Source organism: Sturnus vulgaris, chromosome 18, assembly GCF_052056855.1.
Source record: "Sturnus vulgaris isolate bStuVul1 chromosome 18, bStuVul1.hap1, whole genome shotgun sequence".
In the NCBI taxonomy this organism is placed as follows: Eukaryota; Metazoa; Chordata; class Aves; order Passeriformes; family Sturnidae; genus Sturnus; species Sturnus vulgaris.
Genome location: NC_142260.1, coordinates 9,277,357 through 9,304,479, shown reverse-complemented (window position 1 = coordinate 9,304,479; position 27,123 = coordinate 9,277,357). Strand labels below are relative to the sequence as shown.

General features: G+C 45.3%; 1 protein-coding gene across 1 annotated transcript; it reads left to right on the top strand.

Moving 5' to 3' along the window:
* Nucleotides 1-1,323: 1,323 nt before the first annotated feature.
* On the top strand, nt 1,324-26,584 carry DKK3 (dickkopf Wnt signaling pathway inhibitor 3). Its single transcript, XM_014882500.2, has 7 exons — nt 1,324-1,591; nt 2,951-3,088; nt 3,595-3,678; nt 20,826-20,918; nt 22,572-22,716; nt 24,705-24,861; nt 26,013-26,584. The coding sequence occupies exons 1-7, from the start codon at nt 1,421-1,423 to the stop codon at nt 26,257-26,259; spliced, it is 1,035 nt and encodes a 344-aa protein (XP_014737986.2). The 5' UTR covers nt 1,324-1,420; the 3' UTR covers nt 26,260-26,584.
* The last annotated feature ends 539 nt before the right edge of the window (nt 26,585-27,123 follow it).

Here is a 27,123-nt window from a genome sequence, read left to right as displayed (position 1 = left end):
GGGATTTGAGGCCCAAATTCACAAAGACATTACAAAGAAGTATCTAGATCCTAGGCTATTTCCTTGGAGACTGATGACCTTTGGGAATCTGGGCCTCAGGCACTTTTTAATGTCTTCATTGTACCTGATCCATTATTCAGGTGGTGCTCAAAGCCGAGTTTAAATTCTAGATGTTACCCAAGTGTCACCTATACATTGTCAATATTATTAAGCTGATTTGAGGCAGAGGATGAACTGGAAACCTAACCACAAATGCAGAGGTGGAACAGAGAATATCTTGTCTAAATATTTCTCTGCCAATACAGTTTCGTATGCCATGCTTCCTGCAACGTGCTGGAACACAGGCGAATTCCTAAGTGATTCCTGATAATTGCTAACATTCCTTATTCCTTACATTGCCTGGTCCAGGAGGTTTGCATCAGAAAAAAGGAAAAGTCAAACTGTTGTACAGTGAACTAAGATTCATGGTGTGTCCAGGACAAAGCCTTGTGTGGCAGTGAACAGAAACATGACGTGTTCAGCTGGGAGACTGAGGAAGGCTTTCCCTCTGGGAACAGGGACATTCCCAGCCCTGCCGGCGTTCAGAGCTGCCTGAAGCTGCCTTAGCCTGCCGGGGGCACTGGGATTATACTGGTGATTATTGTAATAATGCACTGGCAGGAAATTCTCAGGATTTTAATAGTTTGCCCACCATTACCTCTCACCCAGGCTCCAAAATAAAATGAGACTTAGAGGACAGTTCTAAGGTGGCACAACAGTGCTGTCCTGGAGCTGTGAGCTGACTGCAGCAAAAAATGTGCGTGAAATTCCTAGGGCACAGCACAAAGAAGAAAAACGACTTGGAAACTGGGGAAGACACGCGCAGATGCAAAATTAAGATGTTGCCTGAATATTTTGTGGAAAAAAAGGGGATCAGTCAGTCAGAGTGGGGCGCTGGCCAGGCGCATACAGGTCATGTCATCCGTCTGAGTCGAGAGCATCTTCTGAGAGCCTTCGCTGGAAAGCAAAGCCCGTGCCGGAGGTGCCACGCAGCTCTTCCCATCAAACCTGCCCAAAAGCAGCGAGAAAACGAAGGTCTCGGGTCCGAACGGCGAACTCGCGCTGCTCCTTTCCCTCAGCATCTCCCCGCGTCTCTGAGCATCCTCCCCCTTGCAGGGCGGGGGCCGCGGCTCCTCCCGCTCCGGTCCCGCTCCTGTCCCCGCTTCTCCCGCTCCTGTCCCCGCTTCTCCCGCTCCTGTTCCCGCTCCGGTCCCGCTCCTCCCGCTCCGGTCCTCGCCCCGCTCCCGCTCCTCTCGCTCCTCCCTCTCTGCCCGCCCCGGTTCCGCCCCGGTCCCGCCCCGCCCGCCGGCGCTGAGCGCGGACGGACCGCGGGGACAGCGCAGGGACCGCGGAGGGACAGAGGGACCGCGGGGCCAGCGGGATGCGTGGCTGGGCGCTGGTGGCCGCGCTGGTGGCCGCGCTGGTGGCCGCACTGTGCGGGCCCGTGGCGAGCGGCGGGCGGCGGCGGGCGGCCAGCCTGGGAGAGATGCTGCGGGAGGTGGAGGCGCTGATGGAGGACACGCAGCACAAGCTGCGCAACGCCGTGCAGGAGGTGAGGAGGAGCGGGGCTGTCCCCTCTGCATCCCCCGGGCCGTGCAGGAGGGATGGGCAGCGGGGATCTCCCCTCTGCATCCTCCGAGCAGCCCCCGGCTCGCTGCCTGCATCCCCCGGGGCTCGTCCCGTGAGCATCCCGGGATGGGAAGAGGTGCGGGACATGGTCCAGGTGGAGCCCAGGGGCCAGGGCAAGAGTGCGGGGGAGAGTTCAGGTATCCCAAACCAGGACTGAGGGCTGTCAGTGTCCTGAAAATGCGGAGAAGCAGCTTGCTTGTGATGTAAGTGCGTGTCTCGGTCTCAAATTGCTGGCCCAGGAGCTGAGACCAGACCCAAAGCCATCGTCTCAGACGGCTGTCAAAACACCTCGCCCCTGCACTCCCCGTTCTTGTGTGCTTTGTATTCCCCTTCCTGTTAGGAATCTTCTTTCAGGTTCTCTTTTCCTCTCATTCAAAAATTCTTAGTCTACAAAAGCCTGTAACTGACAACCTGCTGGAGAAACAGACCTTGGTTTACTATAATTAGGTGATTTCTGGACTTTCTCTGTCATCTGGAACGTTGCTGAAATCTACCTCTGTCATGCACTTCATTCAGACACATCGAGACCAGCCATTCATTTCAGTGCTGCGAAGATGCTCAAGGATGTAATCAGCGTTTCTGCCTGTTTTACTCTGTAGTCGGCTCTGCACTGAGGAATGATCTTCATGCAGCACAAAGTGTGAATTGTTAGAACACAGTCTTAGGGGACAAATGGTTTGCTCTTAGAAAGATTTGCAGCTGTTACTTAAAATAAAACAGACACTCCAAAAAGAGGTTTTGTCTTGGGAAAAATCCTGTTGTTCATCCTGGTTGAACTTGTGGCCTCCTAGCTCTGTTACAGCAGTTACAAAAAAACAAAAGGACACGATTTATTCTGGTGTGTTTACAAGATCCACGCCCTTCCTCCTCCCACAAAGACAGTAGGAACTGAAATAAAGAATTAAATTCTGGATGTGTGCACTCTCCTCTATAGGGCTGCCTCTGTTGACTGCATGGGGTTTTTTGTTTCTCTCTCTTGCCAGGATATTTTCTCTTCTTTGTCAGAATGGAAAGTCTGTCTGAAGTTTCCAGTGGTTTTCTGTGCTCTCACCGACCCCAGCCTGTGCAGACACCAAATTGCCCATGGCCTGCATCCCTTTTTCCCTCGCAGGGAAACTTTGGTTTCACCAGCCCAGAGCTCCAGGGTTTAGCTCAGCCCTGTTTTTCTGGCCCATTGAAAGAGCTGCTGCAGGCAGTGTCTGGCACGAGAAGCATGGTTTGGTCACTTTTGTGACATTTTTGCTAATTTTCAGTTGTTTATTTGTTTGTTTTAATTTGGCAGATGGAAGCTGAAGAGGAAGGGGCAAAAAAGCTGTCAGGAGTCAGCTTGGAAGACTTACCTCCCAACTACCACAATGAGTCCAACACAGAAACCAGAGTGGGCAACAGAACTGTTCACACTCATCAAGAAATTGATAAGGTATGGGAAAACTTGGATATGGGGAGCTCTCCATTCTTACACACCTTTTCTTAAAAAAAATCCCCAACCCCAGTGTTACATGTTTATTCACAAAATAATTTGGAGTGTGAATTTTCCTGGTGATAATTACTTTGGGGTTTGATTGTACCTTCTGTGCTTGACCAGTCACGGTGTTAAGGACACCTGCCATGAAAGGTTACTGTGAAACAACAATTTATTTTGGAAAAGAGGCTGCTAAAAATAGGACACAGCTCCAGCTATTACACGGGGCACAAAACCCCAGCCATCTCCTGTTCTGTTGGCTTCTTTACAGTGTCATTTTAAACAGACAAGGAGGGAGCTCTGTCATCTGCTTTCCCCCTCAGAGTAGGATTTATTAAGAGTGACAGCAAAATGGGGAAAAAAGAGGGGGTGGGAGCGGGATAATTATTGCAGGATGTAGGACTGAGAGTAACAAAGGACTAATAAGAGCTGTAGTTTGATATTTTGTTCCTTTCCTGTATCAGGTTACAGACAACAAAACTGGATCAACAGTTTTTTCTGAGACAGTTATTACATCCATAAGAGATGGAGAAAACAAAAGGAATCATGTAAGTGAGCACATTCCTTTCCTTTTGAAAATCTATCAAATCCTTTGGCTTCCTTATTCAGAAGATCTTTTGTTAGGTGTTAGTTCGCAAAATTTTGGAATGTTTTGAAACACACAAAGCCATTGGGGTAAGCAGTCAAAAATGTTTGTGTTGTTTAATTAGTTTAACTTGAGAACATTATGACTTGGAAACAGTTTCCAAGTCAAGGGCAAAGAGTTTCAGTGTTGTGGTTAATCGACTTGTTTGAAGATTCAATTTGTTTGTCAAATGTAAATGTTAAATAGCACAGAGAGTTACACAGCCCCTTGCAGTGAGTGTGGGGAAATCCTTAATGCAACAGTGATCTTGTCTGCCATTAAAGAGCTGCTTTATGGATTTTAACAGCTGAAAATAACCCCAGATCATTTATTTGTGAGGAATATTTGGAAGAACATATGGCTCTATTTGCTTTTCAGCCTAACACAGTGATGGACAGCTGGGTCTGAAATGTCACTTTGGGGAGAAGGGAGAGACACGGGACAATAAATCCCCCTCCCCTCAAAATATGCTGGTTAAGGAATCTCAAAGGAGTTTAAAAGGTCAAGAATATTCTTTACCCCAGTCTTGCAAGCACAGGTACATTTACCAAATATCAGTAGTCACATGAGAAATTCAGCACATAGCACTAATTAAAAAAATAGGGGTTTCTTTGGTCACAGCCTTCCCAAAATGGACTCTTTTTCCTGCCCTTACTAAGACTGGGCTTGCCAGGTTTCCTCTGATAGCTGGCTTCATCTGACTAATGGTTTGTGGTTTGATTTACTTCAACATGCCCTGGCTTTTTTTAGAGTAGCTTACCTCCAGTTCTTTCACAGAAGCAGCTCTGTAACTATTTTATAAATATAACTTTGGAAATTATTTTATAAATATAATCATGGAAAAACTATGTCAGTAGTTCCGATTTTTAATGGACACAGACCCTGAAATTAGTGCCTCTTTTCTAAAGTTTTCCTTCCTGCAGCTCATATTTTTGTGCTGCTATTTAAGTTTGAAAATGGCAAGTAGCAAAATATAGCACACACAAGCAACTTTACTTTTTTTTTTTGACTATTTGGCAAAGCTTGTAGCTTAAGTGAAAACTAGAGGTATGAAATAAATTGTAACTATTCCAAACTGCAACTGATTTTATGCAAAGTATTAACATCCTACACAGCGCTTTTTAAATTAAGTGTAATGAAGACAATCCAAATGGATTTTTTTTTCCAAGCAAACGTGATCATCATCTTCAAACCCAGTGTACAAAGGCAAACTTTTTAACCTTCTTAGCACTGCAGCACAACACCAGTGGTGTTTCATAATGCATTTGGCTTGCCTGTGGTGTCTAATCATTCTTCACAGCTGTAAAAATTATTTCTAAATTAACTTTCTCCAGGGTTCATACAAAGTTCCTTATAGGTTTCATGTATCAAGGTACAGCTGTGTTTTCCAGGTGGGAATTTTGACCAAGTTCTGCTGCACCCAGAACTCACACTGTTCCTGGTGCTCCAGCTGAGGGATTTGAGGGCTGGGCATGGATTTTTGACAGATTTCGTGGTGACAGCTCAGATTTCCTGCAGCTCTGGAGCAGGAACAGCCCGAGCTGGTCCCATCACTCCCCAACACCCCCTGGAACAGAGCTGCAGTTGTTAATGCTTATTCCCCCCCTACACCCATCCTGAGCTTTCAGCACACCCACGGCACAAACACCTGATTTAGAGGTTGCCAGCTGGGAGGAAAAGCAGCCCACAGATGTTCTTGGTCTTTATTTAGGCAGAGATGAAGTGAGTGTGACCCAGAGATGCCTAAGAGCACTAAACCTGGAAATGCTTGCAAGCTTTAAACACTGAGAAGGAATATGAATCCCTTTTTGCTATTGGAAGGGCAAAGAAATGTTGTAGGAGTAATGCAATAAAGAATTGGAAGGGTTGGGTTACAGCAAGGAAAAAAGTGGGGCTGTGGAGAGATCTGTGAAGTAGAAGGAAAATTTTGTCCAAATTAAAAGGCACTGTTGTTTAGATCTGTAAAGTTAAGGCAAAAGTATTGGGAAATGAGTTGCAGAAAGCTTTGCACTGGGCCCTGAGGTTGTTTTTATGTACCTGCATTTTCATGCCTGGCGTTTTGTGTGACATTGTGATGTGTCCTGGTCACGCTGCAGCCACAGGCTGCACAGACCAACAGGGTGGAAGAATTGTTTCATGTGAAACCTTATGAAAATTAAGGATTCCCACAGCTCCTGCCCTTTAGGTACAAATTTGGGTGGGAAAAAGAAGAATTTTCCAAGCGCCGTCAAAACCCACCCGCTCTGAATTCAAACTGTGCAATTTATTACTGCAGTAATTTGTGATAACTGGAACCCTACACCTCCTCAGTTTGCATTTATTTTCTGTGCTGAGTTATGACCCTCTGAAATCACTGGAAAGCTTTTCACATGACGTTTTTGGGCTTTGAGAGGTGACACAAGAGCCTCTCAAGAAGGCAAAGATGTGTCTGCATTGCAATAATAAATCCATTATTATTATTATCCATTATTGGCTGGAATGAGAAATCCAGCAATGGAGAAGCAGCTTGGTGGAAAACAGGTTGTGCCTGCATTTTAAATCACAGTGCTAGTATCAATGCACAGACAAATAGTGCACGGAAATTAATGTGTATAAGCATTTACACCTACATAAAGTGTAGGCATTACAGAAACAGCAGGGAAAATCCTCCACACACACACACACACACACAGACTTTTCCTTTCAGACCATTTCCCCTGGCTGGGCATGGCAGCAGCTCTCTCAGAGTGCTCTGGGTTTTGCTGGCTCCTAGGGCAGTTCTGCTGTGCTGTGTTGATCTCCAGAAGGGGAGCTGGGCTCCTGGCCATCCCTGGCAATGCAATCCAGCTCCTCAGAGGTGCTGCATGGCTGGGAGGCCCCCAGGACATTCCCAGACTCACACTCACTCTCTCAGATGTCACTGGGGCTGGCAGTCACCCCTGCAGATGTCAGGCTTCAATCCAGAAGCTTTGTGTCTCTACAGAGGCCAGAACAGCCAGGAGGCAGCTGGATGGGCATAAAAACTGTGGAGGGCTCCACATCCATTTGTTCCTGGATTTAAGGCTCAAATACTCTGTAATTTACTTCTCCGGGGAGCATCAGATGGCTTGCAAATTATTAGAGTATTTTCAGTCAAAAGTTCAAGCACAAAGCACAGCAAAAATTCCCCAGAATTCTCTATTATGCTATGAAAATCAAAATCTTTTCTAGCTTGCTGGCTAGACCTGTTTCACTTGTGATACATTAGCCTAACCAAGGGAAAGCAAGGATGGAAAATAAAAGGAAACAGAATTAGTACTGGTAAGGTTGGCTGCACAAAGATCAGTTGCATTTCTTCTCACTTCCATTCAGAGCAGTACTTTATTCTCTCTTCCATTACAAGCTCTCTCTTCTAATTCAAAGCTGCTGTACCTGAAGTTTTTTCTTGTCTCTAGTAATATGATAAATAATAAAAAAAAGCAATACCTCTTTTAACCTAGGTTGTTTTTGTGGGCTTTTTTTTTTTTTTCCAAATTTTAATAGAAGTATATCTGTTAACTTTCAATTCTCCTTTTTGGAAGAGATTTTTAATGATGCCTGTGTCTGGAAGAATATAATGCATTTCTCCTTCCACTTTGGCACTGTGGAGCAGATTCCTTTTGTTTGCTTGCCCCTGGTGGCAGAGGCTGCTGAGGGCAGTGCTGTGCCTTCTCCCTGGAGACACAGCACAGGTCAAAGTCTCTTTGGGGAGGGTGAGGTGTGGCTGTGTGCAGGTGGCAGTGCTCCTGTTCATGCTCCTGCTGGGCACACACCTTCTGCAAACACAGCAGAAGAGAGCAGCCCTGCTCTCCCAGGGCTTCCAAGCACCAGCACGTCCTCAGGAGGAGACCCTGGCATACCCAGGGTCATTTATTTCCATTTCCTTTCCATGGTGAAAGGTGCTGTTTGCAGCCCTGGAGCTCTGGGCAGGCAGTGTCACTGTGAAAGAGCTTTTACAAGCTGACCTGGCAGGTTCTGGTTTATCTGGACAGACAGAACAGGTGGCATCCCCTTTGTAACAGCCTCATTTTAACCTTTTCTCAGCCTTTATCTTTAGCAGTAAAGTAGCAGAAGGAGAGAACACAATTCAATTTCCCCTTTTTTTAGAGAAAAGCTGTAGAGAGCCTGGTGCAGGAATGGCTAGAAGAGAAAGGCCATAGTCAGATCAACTTGGTGAGGCTAGCAAAGTAGGCCTCAGCCTCAAGGGCATAGTGTCCTTGAATAGGGGAAGGCACATAGGATTGAGAAAGACAGGCTGCAGAAAAGGAACTAAAAGAGCTCTGCTAGCCACAAGATTACAGAAGGCTAACCACAAGATTACAAAAGTGCTTAGCCAAGCAGCACAGTAACGCAAATGGCAAGTCGACCAATGAAGAGCTAAGATTTTGCACTATGCATGAGCTAATTAAGCATTGTACTTAAGCGCCACTCTTTGTACCAATAAAGGAGACTTTGCTGTCGACCACCTGGTGTCCGTGTCTCCCTTCTCCGACAAATGGTGACCCCGACGCTGTCCCTCCGTGACTAAAAAGAAAAACGGGGGAGAACGCGCCACGATCGGTGAAGTTGAGCTTGGGGCCTGCTGCAACCGGGTCGGTGTCAAACGACGTAGGAAAGACACCCTCAGGAGCTACAGAGGTGGTCCTGGGCCATACGTGCTGCCGAAGCCGGAGAGTTGCAACGGCGCCGACGACAAAAAATGGACAGGCAAGCAGCATATGATTTATTTATAGCACATATAGATAAGTTAGGGCTGAAAGAGCTTAATCCCAGGAAGGACATACCGGGGTTGTTAGCCTGGGGTTATGCTAAAGGCTTATTCACTAACCCTCATAGCGTGCATGATTTGAATGAGTGGCGTAAGTTAGGGGATGCACTGTGGGAGGCGGTATTAGAGGATGATAAAACACCAAAAAAGCTGGGAAAGATCTGGCAGGTAGTTCATAACGCGCTACTGAAGCAGCAGGCGGAGAGAAGGGCGGCACAGCAGGCAGTAGAGGCATATAAAAGAAATGCTCAGTATGGTGATAACGAGCCCCTTGCACCAAGCACAAGAAGAGTTGAAATACCTATTTCTAGGGACGCGGCAGGAATAGCCGATGGGACTAGTTGCGCCTGGCCCTCTGCACCCACCTTAGAAGAACTGGGGGATAATGCTGCTGAAGCAGCAGAGGCGGTCGCAGAGGGCGAAATACCTCAGCCTTGCGGCGTAGAATCCCCTTGCCGGTCTGAGCCTAGTACCCCTAAACCTGCCAGTGAGCCAGATCCTGTCCCTGGGGCGGAAAGCGACCTGCGGGGGGAAGTGGCAAGGCAGCGGAGGGAGGCGTGGAATATGCTAGCTAAACATGGCTTGGAGACCAGGGATGAAGCCGCTGTGAGCGCAGCAAAAGTCTGGACCATTCCTGTAACGTACACACAGGGAGTAAACCAGCAGGGACAAGTTGTGCAAGTGGGAGAGTATGAACCGCTTGATTGGAAGCTGCTAGCGCAGTTGCGACAGACAGTGAGTCAGTTCGGGTTTCGGAGCGAGCCAGCCAAGCAAATGCTAGATTTCTTGTTCGACACATATTTGTTGCTGCCAAATGATTTACGGAGCATAGTGAAGCTGATTTTCACGCAACATCAGCAGCTGCTCTTTAACGCCCATTGGCAGGCTCTTGTTCAGGAGTCAGTTGCAGTACAGAGGGGCCCGGGAGATCCACTAACTGGAATTACAATAGATGAGTTAATGGGACTAGGACAATACCGTAGAACAGAGGCTCAAATGATTTCAGGACCCGATAAGGTCAGGGAAGCCATGCGTCTAGTAAGGAGTGCCATCGATCAGGTCAAGGATAGCTCAGGCATACCCATGTATATGGGAATAAAGCAGGGAAGGGATGAATACTTTGGAGACTTTGTAGATAAGGCTGCTGCTGCTATTGAAAAGGCAGGAGTTCCAGAGTATATGAGAGGGGCGATGTTAAAGCAATGTGCGTTGCAGAATAGCAATGAGGCAACAAAGAGGGTATTGTCAACTTTGGGGGCTAATTGGACGATAGAAGAGGCATTAGAAAGGATGGCGCTGCAGCCGTCAGGGACACAGGTCTTCTTAGTTAATGCGCTAAAAGAAATTAGCTCAGAGCTGCAGTCCACACAGTCACAGGTGCTAGCCGCTCTTGCTCTGCTCCGTGCTTCTACAGCAGCCCCGGCCGCAGCAAGCAACCACCGGCCCCCTTCAGCGCGATGCTATAGATGCGGAAGCGGAGGCCACTTCCGACGGGACTGCCGAGCCTCAGGAGTGTGGTGCCAAAACTGCCAAAGCAACACGCACAACACGTCAGCTTGCCGCCGCAAGTCGGGAAACTCCCGGCGGACCGCGCCCAGACACAAGTAGCCGCCGTGACATCAGCGCCATCTCCTGTCTCCAGCCAGCCACAATAGGGAGCCTGGGACTCGACCTGGCAGCCGCTGTAAAGACATCTTTGCTGACAGCACGCCCCACCAAAATCCCAACTGGAGTTCGTGGCCCGGTGATCATCAAAGGACAAGCTTTTGGAGGACTAATAGTGGGACGCTCTTCAAGCTCCATTGTAGGACTGTTTGTGCTACCTTGCTTGATAACTTACTTACAAAATTTTATTCAAAAGACTGTTAGCAAAGCTTGGCATGCCACTCTTTTAGCTTAAAAAGAAAACGGGGGAAGTGTAGAGAGCCTGGTGCAGGAATGGCTAGAAGAGAAAGGCCATAGTCAGACCAACTTGGTGAGGCTAGCAAAGTAGGCCTCAGCCTCAAGGGCATAGTGTCCTTGAATAGGGGAAGGCACGTAGGATTGAGAAAGACAGGCTGCAGAAAAGGAACTAAAAGAGCTCTGCTAGCCACAAGATTACAGAAGGCTAACCACAAGATTACAAAAGTGCTTAGCCAAGCAGCACAGTAACGCAAATGGCAAGTCGACCAATGAAGAGCTAAGATTTTGCACTATGCATGAGCTAATTAAGCATTGTACTTAAGCGCCACTCTTTGTACCAATAAAGGAGACTTTGCTGTCGACCACCTGGTGTCCGTGTCTCCCTTCTCCGACAAAAAGCAGTGGTTTGAATGGTGAAGCTGCAGCTCTTCAAGCTCCCACTTCTGCACTGGTATCCAGAGCTGTCAAAGTGACCCCTTGGTTCCTGTTTGGGCACCCTGTGTGTGATTTTACCAAACGTGCTCAGCCACATGTGCAGGAGCTGCTCTCTCTGAGGCTCATTCTGCTCGGGGGGGGAGTTCCTGTCAGTGCTCTGTAGAAAGGAAGATTTGGAAATTGAGAAGGAAGAGTCCATGGAATGGAAATTGCAATTTTTCCATCAGCAGCACTGCAGAAGAGGAGTCAATGGCAGAAATGTGAAAATGCAGCATCTTGGTGGTGACTTGTGCTGCCTGATGTCTCAGGGAGGACACTTGTTTTGGGCCCAGTTCCTCTGCTGCTTTTTTCACAGAGCTTTGAGTCCCTGATGACCTGGACTCAACAACCTTAAACTATCAATAGACACACTAAGTGCATTCCTGGGTTGAAATCCAGGTCTCTGTCTAGCCAAAAATCATGTAATATCCAAGTCTGGTAGGCTTTTTATATTCAATTATTTAATTCCCTGGTAAGTTTGCTTTTCTGTTAGCTGTGCAGCCTGCTCTGCTCCATTCATCCTTGGACCAGAGCAGTTGTTCTGCACAGCACTCACACTTTAGGCAATCCTTGGTGGAGGAGCAGATAAAGCAAATTTTGCTTGTTTTAGAGAGCCATGGCATGGTTAGATATCCTTAACCAATTCTTAATGTTTTATTGAACCCCCTTTTTTGGTTCCCTTTTCAATTTTGGTCTTGGCAATGTAGAACATGAAGCTCTGGGGCAAGTGTGAGTAGCTCATGAGGACAAGCAGCCTGTGTTTGTATGAGTAGGAAATGGTCTGGAGAAGGGTGCAAAGGGAAAGAGGATTTAACTAAAGATGAGAAGTATTGTTCAATCAGCATTCTGAGTTGCTTTATTAGTCTGGAGTGTTTTCAGGCTGTGGCTCTTTAGAGAGGGACTCATTCTTGTATGAAAGGTGTGATGGGCTCTGTGCTTTATCTCTGACTCCTCCTAGACAGCTCCACAAGCAGCAAATGCTCCCAGGTGATGCAGAATGATGAGGGGATTTAATTGAGGTCATGGGTGGCAGGATGGCCTTACTGTCAGCCACAGGGTGTCTAAGCCCAGTGGTTTTGGCAGTCATCTGGTGAGCAAACATCCTGGGAGCAGCTGCCACACCTCACAGGAGCCTTCTGCTGGGAGGGGAGGCAAGGCAGGCAGGTGTTCTGCTGGAAACACAGCCAGACACGGGCAAGAACACAGACCACCATCACCTTTTCTTTATTTTCCTTTTTTTTTTTCTTTTTTTTTCCCCCCTCCTAAATGGTGGCTTAGATTTCCAGGCAAGCAAACTGATGTAACAACAAAAGGGTTACTCCTAATTAAAGGTATCAAGTCCTGCTCTCATTTGTATCAGCAGGAGTCTCAAGCAGTTCAGATAGGTTTTGTAAATTTACTTGGTTAGTAATGAAAAAAATACTACGAGAGTGACCAGGATTCCTCTCGTATTTCCTGTTAGTCTAGCTTAGTTTAAGTTTGGGTTTTTACTGTCGAGTTTGGGAAACAAAAATATATAGTACTAATGGATATACCAAAGGTCTTCATTAGCAATTCCAGTCTATGCCTGGATTTTAGAACTATTAAGAAACTTGCCAGATCCTCATGTGTTGTATTTCTATTTCTATTTCATATATATTTAATTTCTATTCCAGCTAAACCTCAAAGAAAAAGAATATTTTTATCAAGGTGGCTGAGGAGCCACCTCACTGTTTTTGTCTCTCTGGACTATTACCCTTTGAGTAGCTCGATGCCAAAGAGAGAAAGCTTTTCTTGTGATAAATTTCCTCTCCCCAAAAATGAGCTCTGGCTGTAATGCAGTGACAGTGCCCAGAAGAGATCTGGTGTTGTGGGCATGGTTAGTGAGAGCAGATTGTAAACCTCTTCTCTTTAATGTAACATCCATTCAGGAGAGTGAATCGTTTATGTGGGCTGGTGGTAATTTCGTGATCTAGTGATGTGTGTTAAGAGACCATGGTATGGATTTCCTTTATTGAAGGTTTATCAGCAGTGTTTCTTTCTTCTTGCCATACATGTGTAGCAAATTAATCATGAGAGGAAAAGCTTTAAGGCAAATGAGAATTTTTTTCCACTGGTTTTGATTACATGACTTAATCCATTGGCTGCAGCAGCTGCTTGTTTGGGGTTTTAGCTGAAACCATGGTATCTAATTAAGCAGCAAGCCTTAGCTGGAAGGGTAACTACAGTAGCCAAGTCTTTAGGAAATACAGCACTGGATGTATAGCAGGGATATTTTGTTTTTTCATCTTCTATTTGCATCTGTTATAATCTTGGCTAATCAGATACAGATGCAGAGGATGCAGATAAATGGTTAAAGCTGGTTACATCTGTGTTGTCATAGGTAAGGTGGCAGAATTTGCAATAACACATCATTCCAAATGTGATGAGCCTGAGTCTTATCCAACCTTTGCCTAGACTTGGGGAGGGTTAGATTCTACAGAATCTGTGGAATGACTCTGGTTTTATACCAGTGAGTAGGAGAGGAGAGAATGAGTGTGCTGGGTGATTGCTCAGCCTCCTGTGCACTTGTGTAGAGGCAGGAGGAGGTGTGAGATGCTCCCAGCCCAGCTTGATGGTGTTCTGCTATGATTTATTAAGTTAAACCATGGAAATAGAAGGAAAGTGATGAATTGAAGTTGTTTCTGTTTAGTTCTGTTTCATCAAGGGTTTGGAAATGTAAGAAAGAAAGAAAAGAAGCTCTGTGGGATGGTGGTCTGAAATGCAGTGCCTGGAGAAATGCATTTCTGTGTCAGCTGAGTCTCAGCTCTGTCCATGTGACTCACAAAGAGCATTTTGGCTTTTGTGGAGTCAGTGTCTGCCTGGCCTGAGGGGCTCAGTCACTGGCAGCACTGGGGGACACCACTGGTGACTGCATCCCTGCCAGCTCATGGCTCTCCCCCTCTGCAGCTACAGAGAGCCCCCCTCACCCATCCTGCCTGTCCTGAACCTCCTGTCCTGTCCTGACCCTCCATCCCATCCTGCCTGTCCTGAACCTCCTATCCTCTCCTGTCCTGTCCTGATCCTCCATCCCCTCCTGCCTGTCCTCAACCTCCAATCCTGTCCTCATCCTCCCCTCCTGCCTGTCCTCATCCTCCCCTTCACAAGGTTCCCTTCTCCCCTCCAGCCAGCAATGCATTATAATACAGCAGGATTGCACTAAAGCTGCACAGGGTGGGTGGGAATTCTGGGGCTGATTACTCCTTATTCTGTCTGGAAATGACTCAGAGCCTGAGTCATTTATCATGGATTTATATCACATGAGGAATCCCTCAAACTTCTTCCTTTAGGAAGTCCAGGGGGAGAAGGAATATCTTAGGGTGTGTGGGGGGGTTTGACATCATGGTGTCAGGGAAAGGGCAGCCCTAGTGGTTTTCCTGGGTCCAGGATATCTCACAGCTGCCAGCAAGAGAGAGTTTTGGTCCCCTGGTAGGTGTTTGAAATCTGAAACATTCATATGCTTGTGTCCCTTTTGGAGGACAAAAAGAGTGTGCTGAAGACTTTTTCATTTCTTCCTCATTTATGTTTGTTTAGGAAAAGGGATGAAAATTCATGAACAATCATCCTCTCACGTTTATATCCTCTAGGCACATGATTTCAGATGGAAAATTAAATTAAAAGAATGTTAAAATAAAAGAGGCTCTTTTGTAATCCCAACAAATGCCCCAAAGAGGAGGTCTTGACAAAGCTGCAAAGAGCCAACAGCTATGACCCAATGCCTGCTCCATCCTTAGGCAGGCATGGATCTCAAAATGTTCCCAAAATCCTTGAGTGCTGGAGATGATTTATTCCAATGCTGTTGCTGTAACTCTACAGCTCATGGAAAATAAACTATTCCATTTCTTCTGTAGTAAAAACAATCTCACACTGGCAACTCTGCCATGGGCAAAACTCATTGAATGTGGATCCTCTCCAATGTACTTCTGTTCCAGTATTATTATCTTTGGCTGGCACCTTAAACAGAATTAATACATCTGTTGAAACCATAGACTACCCAAAAAAGTACATTATATAGGAACAAAGCTCACAAGATTCAGTCCATAAGTTTGAAATCAGTTCAGTGATGGGGCACAGGTCAATGTTTTCCTCTCAGTGTGCTACTCTTAATTTAGTGATGAAGATTAGCCAGCAGCTATTAACTGCAGAAATCTTGTTTTCAGAGGTTTTTCTTTCCACCCAGCTGTTTCACATCCTCGCTGTGCACAGCTACTCTGCATTGTTTTCCTTTAGGAATTAGCAGAGCTGACATAGTTCTGTGCTGAATCACAGGAGCTTTGTGGCTGCCAATTGTCGGGAGCAGCCTGCATTAAAATCCAGCTCCCGGGAGCATCCCTGCCCCAGAGCTGTGTCTGTGGCCTCTGCTGCTCACAAATTGTGACCCTTCAGACCTGCAGAGGCTCCTGGAGCTCAGGATGGAACTCAGGATCTCTCAGAGTGCTAGGACACATCTCCTGGTTAGCACAGACCAAAGAGTTGCAGTTCTCCCATCAACACACCCACAGGTAAAAGCATTTCTCTGTTAGGACCATTAATTGCAAACTCATTAGGAAAACTCTGTTTATAAACATGCATCAGTATTTTGACCTCACATAAGCAAACAAACAAATAAATAAACACACACATAGACACAGTCCTTTTCTCCTTTCCTACTTAGATAGCTCTTAGTTTCCAGACTAAGTTAATTACTTGTCAGATATATAATTTATGGGGATTTTCTACTAAATTTGAATAGTTCTCACCTGCCCACTTTGATGCCACTGCAAAACAGGTTGGAATGAGTGCTTGGCACTGTGTTTCCTACACGGGAGCATTTGCAGAAGCTGCAGTCCTGCCAGGAGCATGTTATTATTACTGAGAAAAGAAAAGGGTGAGGGAAGAAAATGAAGTGGCTGCTTCTGCAGAGTGAGCTGCTATTAAATTATTGCAAGGCTTAGAGAGAGATTTTGACCAAGAGTGAACAGAGCATGATCTGAGAGAGCATCTAGGCACTATTTTCCTCATTATTCTGAGGCCTTTGCCAGGAATTTTGTTGGTTTTGTTTCTTTGTGGTTTTTTTGGGTGTAGTTTCCTCTTTCATTGGAGTCAGTTCCTTGAAGCTGCGGATAAGATGATATTTATTTCCTCTTTTGACATTAAGCATGAGCTGCATAAGGCTCTGGTCAGTGAGAGGATCCCAGTTTGTGTGTTGGGAATAAGCAGGAGGTGTAGGATGGGCTGCAATTCTTACACTGGTGCTGAGCAGGTTATGGGTCACAGCCTGCCTCAGTAATTCCCTTTTTGACAGCATGTCAAGGCTAACCTGGCTGTGCTGATTTGGGTACCTAAAGCCAGGCTTAAATGCCTTCAGGCCACCTTCAGTTCTGTCATGTGCACATATTTTGCCTCTGTTTATATTGCCTCCGTTTATATTTTGCCTCTGTTTATGTTGTGTCACATGGAGAACCAGGAATGAAATTTTCCCAAATAAAATGTTTCTGGGAAAGGGGGGAAAAGGAATCAGATGAGATTAGCTCTGTGGAGGAGTTCAAGACAAAGCCAAGGCCCTTGTGTTCTGTTGTTTATGGGTTTGGAGCTCAGCAGTGACATTCCTGTTGGACAGCCACCCAAAGAGCTGGGATGGGACCCCCAGCACAGCCTGCAGCTCATGTCTGCTTTGTTTGGGATGTCTTTTTTAGCAGAAGTTCCTCATTTTACGAGTGCCGTGTGCTTGGCAGGACAGCAGTGAGAGGTTTGCACTGCTGGAAAGTATTACAGAGGTTTTGAGCTATTTCAGGGCAAATTAATTCATATCTCATTAAAAACAAATGCATTATGTGCCCTGTCTAGACAACTGAGAGATTAGGAACTGGAATGCTAGTGCATTTCAAATTAAGGCAGTAGTTTCCCTAAAACAATATTCCATTCTGTGTAATTCTGCCTTTTTTTTAGTACATATAGCATATAAAACACGTTTTATGCTTCTTTTTTTTTTTCCTTACTACTCAGCAGTTTTTGCCATCTGCTGCAGTAATGGAGAGCAGCCCTGCGTGAAACAACTTGCAGAAATTGAAACAAAACCTAGAGGGGGATTAGTAAACACAGAAACGTTAACTCTTGGCTGGCTGATTGCTGAGAGATGCCAGCTCCAGTGTGGGCAGGGCACTGCAGCCAGGGAATTGTTTTTTCACAGGTGAGCTCTGCCCTGCTGGGGGAGGATCTGCAGCCATGGTTGGTGCAGGTTAATGCTGGGTTTTACCTGAGTTGCAGGTTTTTGAAAAGGGAATTGCTTCGTGTGAGGAGTTTTTACTAAACGTGTAAAGGGGCTTTGGGAGCACAGTTGGCCTGAAATGCAGTGAGAGGTGCTCCCATTCATTTCCAAGGTTATCCTAAAGCTCATTTCCTAATTGTCACACCAATGGCTTTAGTGGCATTGCTTGCTGTGCTGTGTTTGCTGCCTTTGAGAGCTTCCTCACCTGTCCAAAGTCACTGATTTTTGTCTCTATACCCGAAATGCACAGAGGGTTAGCAATGAACACTTTGGAAGGGCTGTTCTGGCTTTCCAGCTGTGCAGAAAACAACTCTGCCTCTCCCCTCAGCTCCTGCAGAAGTTTGTAGGCACAGCCCTTCCCTGGACCACAGCGAGCCAGCAAAGTGGGATTACATGTAGATGGCACAAGGAGGGGAGAAGGGCTTCTCCTGCTTGAATCTCATTGTTCCCATGGCAAAGAATTACAGAAAAGTTGTGTATTCCTCTGCTTTCTTGGGTTCTAAACTAAAGAGTAAAGATCCCAGCAGAGAAAGCCTCACTCAAGACAGGCCCTGACAAATATTGGCTGAAGATATGAGCAGTGAAGAGAGAGTTTTGTTTAAAGTTATCTTTGAAGAAGAACTTTCTGAGGATGTGGAGGCAGGGTGAGTGTGAGTGGGGAGAGGGAATGGATAAATCAAATGGATCAATCGAATGCCAGTTGTGAATTTAAAATCAATGGGTCCTTTTCAAAGGTTAGACATCTCAGGATATTTTTTAGTCTACCTTTAGGGTTTTAAATACGGATTAAGGGGAATATGGGCAAAGCAGAATGAGTGTTACAGGACCCACTGTATCACCAGCAAAACAGCATTAAAAGTACTGCAAGAGTGAGGTACAGAAACCAGCTGGACACTGCCAGAGACAGGGATTTCTGTGTGAAAGCAGCTTAACCCTGGCCTGTTGTCCTGCTTTCAGACCCTGAAAAGGGAAATGCTTTGCTTGTCCCTGCTTTTCCTGATGGGTGTTATTTGGGCAGGGGTGGGATGGAGGCAGTGCCCAGCCTCCTGCAGGGCTGCTGGGGCTGCAGGCTGGCACCTCACCCTGACACAAAACTCTTTTCTTTTGTGCCCTGTGCTCGTGTCAAAGCTGGTCCCAGCAGCTCTGACCTGCACAGTCTGGGAGCTGCCACCTCCAGCCATCACCAGCATCACTCACTGCTTTATTTGCAAATAAAATGGACACTCACCATTCTCTAGGAAAGCAATCATCTTTGGCATGATCTACCAAAGACAAGAAACCTGAAGTTTCTTTCAGCAGCAGTTGTTTCAGCAGACTTAGGAACCTTTTCCATGATCTTCATTTTTCTGTTGAGTGGGTTTTTGTTGGGTGGGTTTTTGTTGGTTTTTTTTGCCTGTTGGTTTTGGACCAGATCTCAAATAGCTTCCAGGTGCTGCAGGGTGTTCACTGCAGAGCACAATATTATAATGAGAGTCCTCAGGATGCTGAGTGTGTCCTTGTGTGCATGGCCTGAGATTCCCCATCCTGGCCTCTGTGGTTGGTGGGTCCCAGCACACCCACTAATAAATATATCTATATTTAGCAGGCATATGTATATCTATATCTATATAGCCTATATATAGCACAGCTATAAAGCAGTTCTGCTTTCACTCTGTGTTGTTCTTTAGCACTTCCAAACAGCAATTCCTTTGCCACAGCATTGGTGTCACACCAGATGGATTTCAGAGAGGTGTGCATCATTATCAGGGTGGCTCATTCTGCCTGTGAGCATACCTGGTATTCTCTGCTGCTCATCAAGCCAGCACTCCCTCTCCTCAGTTCACTCAGCTGCTCCTGCAATGACAAAATATTCTGAGAAATAATTTAGTTTGCACAATTCCAAGAAAAAAACGGATTGTTCAGAATCTGCTGCAGCTGATGAAGGTGTTCAGATTCGCTCCTTGCCCAGCAACTATTCTATCCAAAGGTAGCTGAATTGGAAAAGGTCTGTTGCCTGATTAAATAAGAAAAAATGAATCATAAAAGAATGATATGGTAACACATCTGCATGTGAGCACTACTGAGTTCTGCAGTGCTGTGGGTGTCTGGTGAGGTAAATTGCTGTGGACTGTGGCACAGTTTCACAGAGCACACATGAAAGGAAGCCTTTGCCACGCCAGAAAAGAAAACCACAAAGGGATTTTTTTTCCCCCTGACTGGAAATCCTCATTAAACTGAACGTCTGAACTGGTGGGACACAATTCAGTAAGAGGAAAAAGTTTTGTGGTGTGGGGCTCATTAATTCAGGAGAAAGCAGCAACTGGAGAATTGCAGCTTTGGTGGTAGGTGGTTTTAGAGCTGGAGTGAGTTATTCCATGAGCTTAAAGCAATCCTGGCTGGATTTCTCCTTTGTGCAGAAGGACAGTTGGAAAACCTGACTGCAGCCAGACCTGGCTGTTTGCCTGAAAGGGGATGGAGCAGGAATGAAACAGTATAGTCTGTTCTGGGATGGTTTACACAGGGCACTCATAAAAGCAGCTGACAAAGGCACAAACAGAAGTTGGCCTAGAGGAGCAGAGCTGCTGAGGAGAAGTGGCTGGCTACTCACTTGGAGCCACAAAACCTCCAACATACTGTATAACATGGGATATTTGGATTTTGATCCACCTGATTATGTAGCAACAGAAAACAAAGTAAAACAAAATAAAACAAAACAAAAAACCCCAGAATACACACAGTACTGGGATAACGAAGTTGAAAAACATTGTGATAATTTATAGCAGCCTAGGCATGGTGATACTAATTCCTTGAAGCAGCTAAAATGACTTCTTCTGAATTATAAACACATAACCTGGATGTTGAGTGGAGGATGTGAGAAGGCCTCAGAATGTGTTTGGCTTCTGTTCTGTGTTCTGGGCAATCAAACTGTGAGAACCTCTGAGGTGGCCAGGATGAGGAACTCAGACCAGGCTGACTCCTGCAGGGCAGCCTTGCCTCACACAGGGCAAGAACCCCAAAAAGGCTGAATCTGGGCAAGATCTGAAGAAAACAGCTTTCAGTGGGGGCTGCACAGATGATCTGCCCCAGCAAGTGAGATTAGTGTCTGCCACAGAGCAGCCAAGTGCTTGCTTCAGAGAATTCAGGCATTCTTGTGTAATCCCTTTTCCTTTTCCTTTTCCTTTTCCTTTTCCTTTTCCTTTTCCTTTTCCTTTTCCTTTTCCTTTTTCCCCCCCTTTTTCCTTTCCACCAACAATGGTACAAACCAGTGCTGGAGTACAGGTGACTCAGAACTATGATTTATTCTTCTCCTGTATAATTCTTCTCTCCAGCCTGGAGAAAACAGCACAAATACATGGCATTTTAGAGACGAGGGTTAGTCACACAGTTTTTGAGAGGTAAGATGGAAACAGCCCCTCCCTGTGAGCAGACACAGCACTCTCAGTCTCTGTTCTCTCACTGCCACGGGCTCAGGGGGTGAAGCCACCCAGAAATTTGGGGCCACAGGGTTGAGATGAGCCAGGGACAGGGCACTGCTCTGTCACAGAGCTGTGCTTGCACAAAGAACCCCAGGAAAGAAAAGCTTTTTGTCTTGGCTCCCAAATCAGAAATATGATCAATGAAGAGCTGCTGGTATTTCAAAGAGAGGCCTGAATTTTGGCAAATCACACTTTTGTCTTTCCTCCAGGAGTGTATCATTGATGAAGACTGTGAACCAGGGAAATACTGCCAGTTCTCCCCCTTGGAATACAAATGTGAGCTCTGCAAGCCCCAGCACACAGTGAGTCCTGACTGAGATGGGATTTCATGGGATCTTTAGAGACTCAGCTCGTTATTGCTAATGTCAGCAAGTCAGAATGGACAGAAAAGAAGCTGCAGAGCTTTCTGCATGAGGGTAAAACCATGTTCAGGTCAACAGGGAGTAACTAAAAATCAAGATTGGGATGGCTCAACACCTACCCCCCCCCACACATTTTCTTTGCAGCTCTCAGCAGAACAGCTGTAGGATAAAGAAATTAAAACTGGATCCTTGCTGCTCTCAGGCTGTAAAGTGGGCTCAGGCTGAAGGAGGTGGGATCAATTCCCTGACCTAGAACCTCAACAATTACAGAACATTTTTCTCCTTAATGAGCAGGTGTCAGCAGTGCCACTGGAGTCCCTGTGTTAGGCACTGCCTGTGGGATCTGTGGAAAAGAAATCCAGGTTTTGTGTGGCTGCCCTGCCCGGGCTTTCCACAGACAGGAAAAAGCTGCTGAAACACTGACCTGCTAGGAGTCCTGCAGAGTGTTAATCAAACTACCTGAAAAAGGAAACAAAGTGGCACACATGGCTTTTATTAGGTTAATTTCTTGCGTGTGTGTAGTTGAAACACGGGGGCAATTGTCATACAAAGCAACCTTCAGCTAGAGGTTTGCATTTCTGATTTGCAAAGAGATTTTTTTAGAGAGATTTTTTCAAAGATTCTTGGTTACCAACGAGGTCTGGTTCTTATTACAACTAAAAAACGGATTTTAGTAAGACTTTTTTTTTTCGCTTTGCTCTTTGAAAACAATTCTTCTGAACAAATTGTAAATTCCTGACTGCATTTGACAATGGAAAAAATCAGTAATGTTCTCTATCGATGAGGTTTCATTAATTAATTTTTGATTGCAGAAGAGAGGGCTCCAGGGAGAGCTTAGAGCAGCATTTCCTAAAGTACCAAAAAGGGCTACAGGAGAGCTGGAGAGGGACATGCAAGTGCATGTAGTGCCAGGAGAAGGGGGAATGGCCTTAAACTGGGAGAGGGCAGGGCTGGCTGGGATCTTGGGCAGGAATTGTTCCCTGGCAGGGTGGGCAGGGCTGGCACAGGGTGCCCAGAGCAGCTGTGGCTGCCCCTGGATCCCTGGCATGGGGTGGATGGATGCTGCTGCTCTGCTCTGCAGGTTCCTGCCTGCCAATAATTCCATGTGTGCTTCAGCTGGGAAATGCAGCACTTCTGCTCCAGCAGTGGCAATGTGACATGTATTTCAATATATATGTTGCTATATGTAATATAATGTATAATATATAATACCATATATAATGATGTATAATGCATATTTAATATATACAATATATACAATATACAATATACAATATAATATAGAATATATAATATAAGATAATATAATATATAATATATAATATATAATATATAATATATAATATATAATATATAATATATAATATATAATATATAATATATAATATATAATATAAAATAATATAATAGTATAATAATATAATATAATAATAAATAGAATAGAATATATAACTATATATGGAAATACAAAAATATAAAAAAATAAATAAATATTTATATATGTGTGTGTATATATATATATATTTATATATAAAAATTACAGCATGTCCTGAGTGCCCAGTGTCATTTCTGTGCCCTGCTTTGCCTTGGCAGCCCTGCTCCAGGGACGTGGAGTGCTGTGGGGAGCAGCTCTGTGTGTGGGGCCAGTGCAGCAGCTCCAGGGCCAGAGGGGAGAATGGCACCATCTGTGAGAGCCAGCACGACTGCCAGCCTGGGACCTGCTGTGCCTTCCACAAAGGTACCAGGGACACCTCCATCCCTTCATCCTGCTCATCCCAGCCTGCAGAGCACTGATCTTGGCTCAGTCTCTACAGAGTCAGCAGTTATTCTCCCCTGGCCTGTGGAATATCCTGGGATGACTCCACTAGGAAAATCTGATAAACTGGGAGTGAGAAACAGCCTGATGGGGGCATGCTGAAAGCAAAGCCTGCTGCACACTAGAGAGGAGACCAGAAATGTGCATTTCTAAAGGGGAGTCTTAGGCATTTAAAAACAGCAGAGTTCCCTTACACATAACAGAGCAACAATGGGAGAATTAAAAATGTGCAGAAGAAATGAGTGAGGTGGCTGAAAGTGGCCTCTCCTTCCTGCCAGCCCATCAGAATCAGGCTGCAGATAATTCCATAATCCATGTGAGCCTCCCAGGGCATCACACCCTGCAGTGCTGAGCCAGAGGCACAGGGGAATGATGTCCAGATCATGTTCAGCCCACATGGGAATGTGAAACTTGATTTACAGAAGGGAGCACAGAGGAGAAGGTCTCAGGCCTGAAATCAATCCCCAGCCCTGTCTGCTTTGGGTCCAGTTTCTTGCACTGCTTTATACCCACCAGTCCCTCACTGCATTTATCACAGTTCACCTTCTTTCAGCAGTGACAGGACACAATTCCAGCTCCCTGCACCACGTCCATATTTCCCGAGCATTTTTTCCTTGCTGTGAGCCAGAGCAGACCGTGTGCTGATGGCTGGGTCTGCCCCACTCTCAGCCTGCTGGTGGACCAGGGCATCCCAGGAAAACAAAGCAGAAAGCTCCAGCACCGTTGCAAAGGGAAGAGGATCTGCTCAGCTTCCCCATGTGGATGTTGAGCATTGCATTGTGCATCTTCAATGCTGAGTGAGTTTGGTTAGGAAGGAACAAGATATTGAGAAAATTATATATATATATATATAATACAATCAATAGGTAAGAACATTGATGACTATTGACACAATACTCCTATTAAAACATAAAATAGTGCTATTGATTAATAGCAATGAATTTTTTTCCCTATGGCTGTCTGCTTTAGCAGGGCTTTAGGGTTTTTCAGGTCAGGCCTTCCTCTGGAGTATTGCAAATGAATATCCTTATAAAGATGTGTATTTTTATATAAAACTGTAGTAAACTGTGGAGTACTGCTGCTCAGTATATAATGTTTTGAAATTGGGAACTCTTGTACATTAAAGCACACGTGTCTGTGCATACACACACACGTATCTGTCCTTTGACCAAATCTGGTTTAAAACCTTAGATTTTGAATTCTTCTCATATTTTATCCTGCTATATGAGGTGACTGAAGACAAGAGGAGGAAGGGAGGTTTTATAGGAACATCTGGAAGAGCTGAATTCCAGACTGAGACTGGCAGTTACTGACATGAGGAAACCCAAAGGACACACAGCCTTCTTAAATAATTTCTTACACAGGCTGAAATTCATTCCTGTGTAGAAACGAGGGTGCCAAGCCCTAGATGCCATCAGACAGCTTTGCCCACAGCAGAACTGATAAAATAAATTAAATATCTGAGTTGTATTTCTTGTAACCTCATCAATTTCTGAACAGTTGCTCTGTATCTGCAGCCTCTGCAAAGAAATAGAAAAAAAATAACAGAGTTTAAGAACGAGAGGATTGTCTCTATGCAGATTTCAAACCATTAATGCTGCTCATTGCAAAGGATTCCGTGTGATCTTAGTTTTGTTGGGATTAGAAGTGTTTGGGATCTCCAAGGGCTGGAGCTGTGCTGTGCTGCCTTCACAGCAGTCTCTGAGTCCTGCTGATGCTGCTCGTTGGGGATGAATTTCAGATGTCTTACTCCCACCTAGTGGGAAAAACTTGGTCATGGCTCCCTATCTGTAAGGGGACTTAGGGATGGAGCTTGTTTTTTATATCCTGCATACAGAATTAAACACGGGGTCACCCCAGCTGGGCAGACAGCTAAAATTTCTCCTAAAATGCCTTTCCTTGGCCTGCAGAGCTGCTGTTTCCTGTGTGCACACCCCTCCCCGAGGAAGGGGAGCCCTGCCATGACCCTTCCAACAGGCTGCTCAACCTCATCAGCTGGGAGCTGGAGCCTGATGGAGTGCTGGAGCACTGCCCCTGTGCCAGCGGCTTGAGCTGCCAGCCCCACAGGTGAGCACCAAGCAGCCTGGAGCTTTGGGGGGTTTATTTCTGGGGTCAAGAGCTACAGAACTCGCAGGTTCTGCCTCACTAGAAAAGGTTTGGACAGCTTTTCTCATCAGCAGCATTGGAAGCCCCTGCTTTGCCCCACACAGATGTGCCTAATGGAGTTTGGCAACACATTACTGCAGTGTGAATGAAGTGTGTGAATTAATGAGGCTGCTACTGCTTTTTAATCAGTCAGTGCTGCCAGCTGTTGAGATGTATCATTCCAATTTCATTCTCTGCATACAGTCCCTGTCCACCAACTCTATGTGAGACTGGGCTTCTGTCAGAGTTCTGCTTGCTTTAGAGTGTAAGATATGTTAAAGAAATTTTAATACAAACTTTTCATAGGTCATGCTTCTAATACTTCTTTAAAAGCAGTTATTTGCATCGTCAGCAGTTTCACTGGCAGAAAGTGAGATCATTTCGGTTTTGTTTCAGAAAACCTACGTTTTCTGTGAAATAAATTCTCCAAGTTTGCTCCTACACTACCAGCATCATATTAACTGCCAACAAAACATCATAGCTGGGATAGAGATGCAGATTAATATTTCTCTCTTCTGTGTCCAACTCTATGTTTCTTCATGCTTGAAAAGGAATTGGGTCACATTTTGTTTCATAAACGTCATCTGAGGAAGCAAGCAGAGCTGATCCCATCCTTTCAGCACCAAAATCTTTGTTAATGTGCCATTAACCTCAGGGAGGTCTGTCAGCAAATGTCAGGGCTAGTCAGAACAACAACATTTCAGATGAGGGTACAGAAACACAGAAATTAATTAGGGTGTGAATATAGCTGAACTGTCCCGAATTTTCTATCTGAATTTGAAGATTCAAGTAACAGGTTTTTGTTACCTGTTTTTTTGAGGGCCACTGCTCTCTTGTTTACCAGGATCAAACATTTTGTGCTGTTAGGATGGCTGTATGTGGAAATCACATTTATAAATCTCAGCTGTCAGGCATGTAAGACTCAAGTGCTTGTGAAGTCAGCTAGGGTAGCTCCATGGTGCATTTAACATGTTTTCCTGTGGGGAGGGAAAGGAGAATTCCACAGACTGGCAGAAGAACACAGAATGATGTACTGTATGTTCTGTATGACCAGATGTGCCTTTTCCCAACAGCCACAGCACTACATCTGTGTGTCAGCTGCCTGCCAATGAAACCCAGCACACTGAAAAAGAAGAAGATCCCTTAGTCATGGATGAGATGCCCTTCCTGAGCTTGCTCCCCCAGGATCTCCTCTCTGACTATGAGGAAAGCAGTGTCATTCAGGAAGTGCGCAGGGAATTGGAAAGCCTGGAGGACCAAGCAGGTTTGAAGCCTGAGCCTGACTCAGCTCAGGAGCTGCTTTTGGGAGATGAAATCTAAAGCCCAAGCACCAGTTTAGTTAGTTCTTTCTAGATTTTTTTGTTTAGTGTCTTGCTTCTCTGAACCCTGAACACACACTGCTGGATAGAAGTGCAATAAACAAGGTCTTCAAGGAGCATCTTTGTGCAGCAAACCTGCATGTCCCAGCTACTGTGGCACTCATTCAGGCCCTGGAGCAAACCTTCTGCCTAATGGGAACCATGGCAGTGCTCTTCTGGATTTGTACTTTCCCCTTGTATGTCGGAAATAAACTTCCTAGTACTTGTACTCATTAAAAAATACACACAAGCATAAATAATTTTAAGTTACTAGGAGCTACAGAAGTGACCTTTGAGTACTGACGTTCAGAGTTGCTTTATTTCTTTAGGGTAAGAACCATCTACTCTGACACTATTGCAGTCATAGATTTTAAGGAATTTTTAAGGGAATTTTAATTTTTTCTTTAGAATTGGTTTGTGCTTTTAATACACTTCGTAGGCATAAATCTGTGCATGTCACAAGATGTGATTATTTTTGCCATCTTAAAAGGTCATTGATTAAAAAGAGTCAATAGCAAGCTAAGGGTAAAACTGACCCCCCCAAACTCCCCAGCTGTCTCACCAGTTTGCTACCATGGGTCCTCCACTATAAATGGTTTTCTGGCATACAGATTTCACCATCTCTTGTTGCACATGGTAAAACAAGATGTGAGGTTTCAGCCAAGTAACTTTTCATGGTGCTTCTCCCCAAATAATCCCTACTGCTCATGTCTAGTTTGGAAGAGCAGAGCACCAACAACAGGAGCAGGTGTAGGACTGTGCTACCACTCTGCACATTTTCACCACTTCTGGTGTGTGAAGGCTTCTCAGTGAATTCCTTGGGTAC

What these genes read in the sequence shown, in the direction of transcription:
- DKK3 (XM_014882500.2), top strand. Translation starts at nt 1,421, where the DNA reads ATGCGTGGCTGGGCGCTGGTGGCCGCGCTGGTGGCCGCGCTGGTGGCC. An exon ending in TGCGCAACGCCGTGCAGGAG is followed by an intron (nt 1,592 to 2,950) that starts GTGAGGAGGAGC and finishes TTAATTTGGCAG; the next exon opens with ATGGAAGCTGAAGAGGAAGG. An exon ending in TCTGCAAGCCCCAGCACACA is followed by an intron (nt 20,919 to 22,571) that starts GTGAGTCCTGAC and finishes TTGCCTTGGCAG; the next exon opens with CCCTGCTCCAGGGACGTGGA.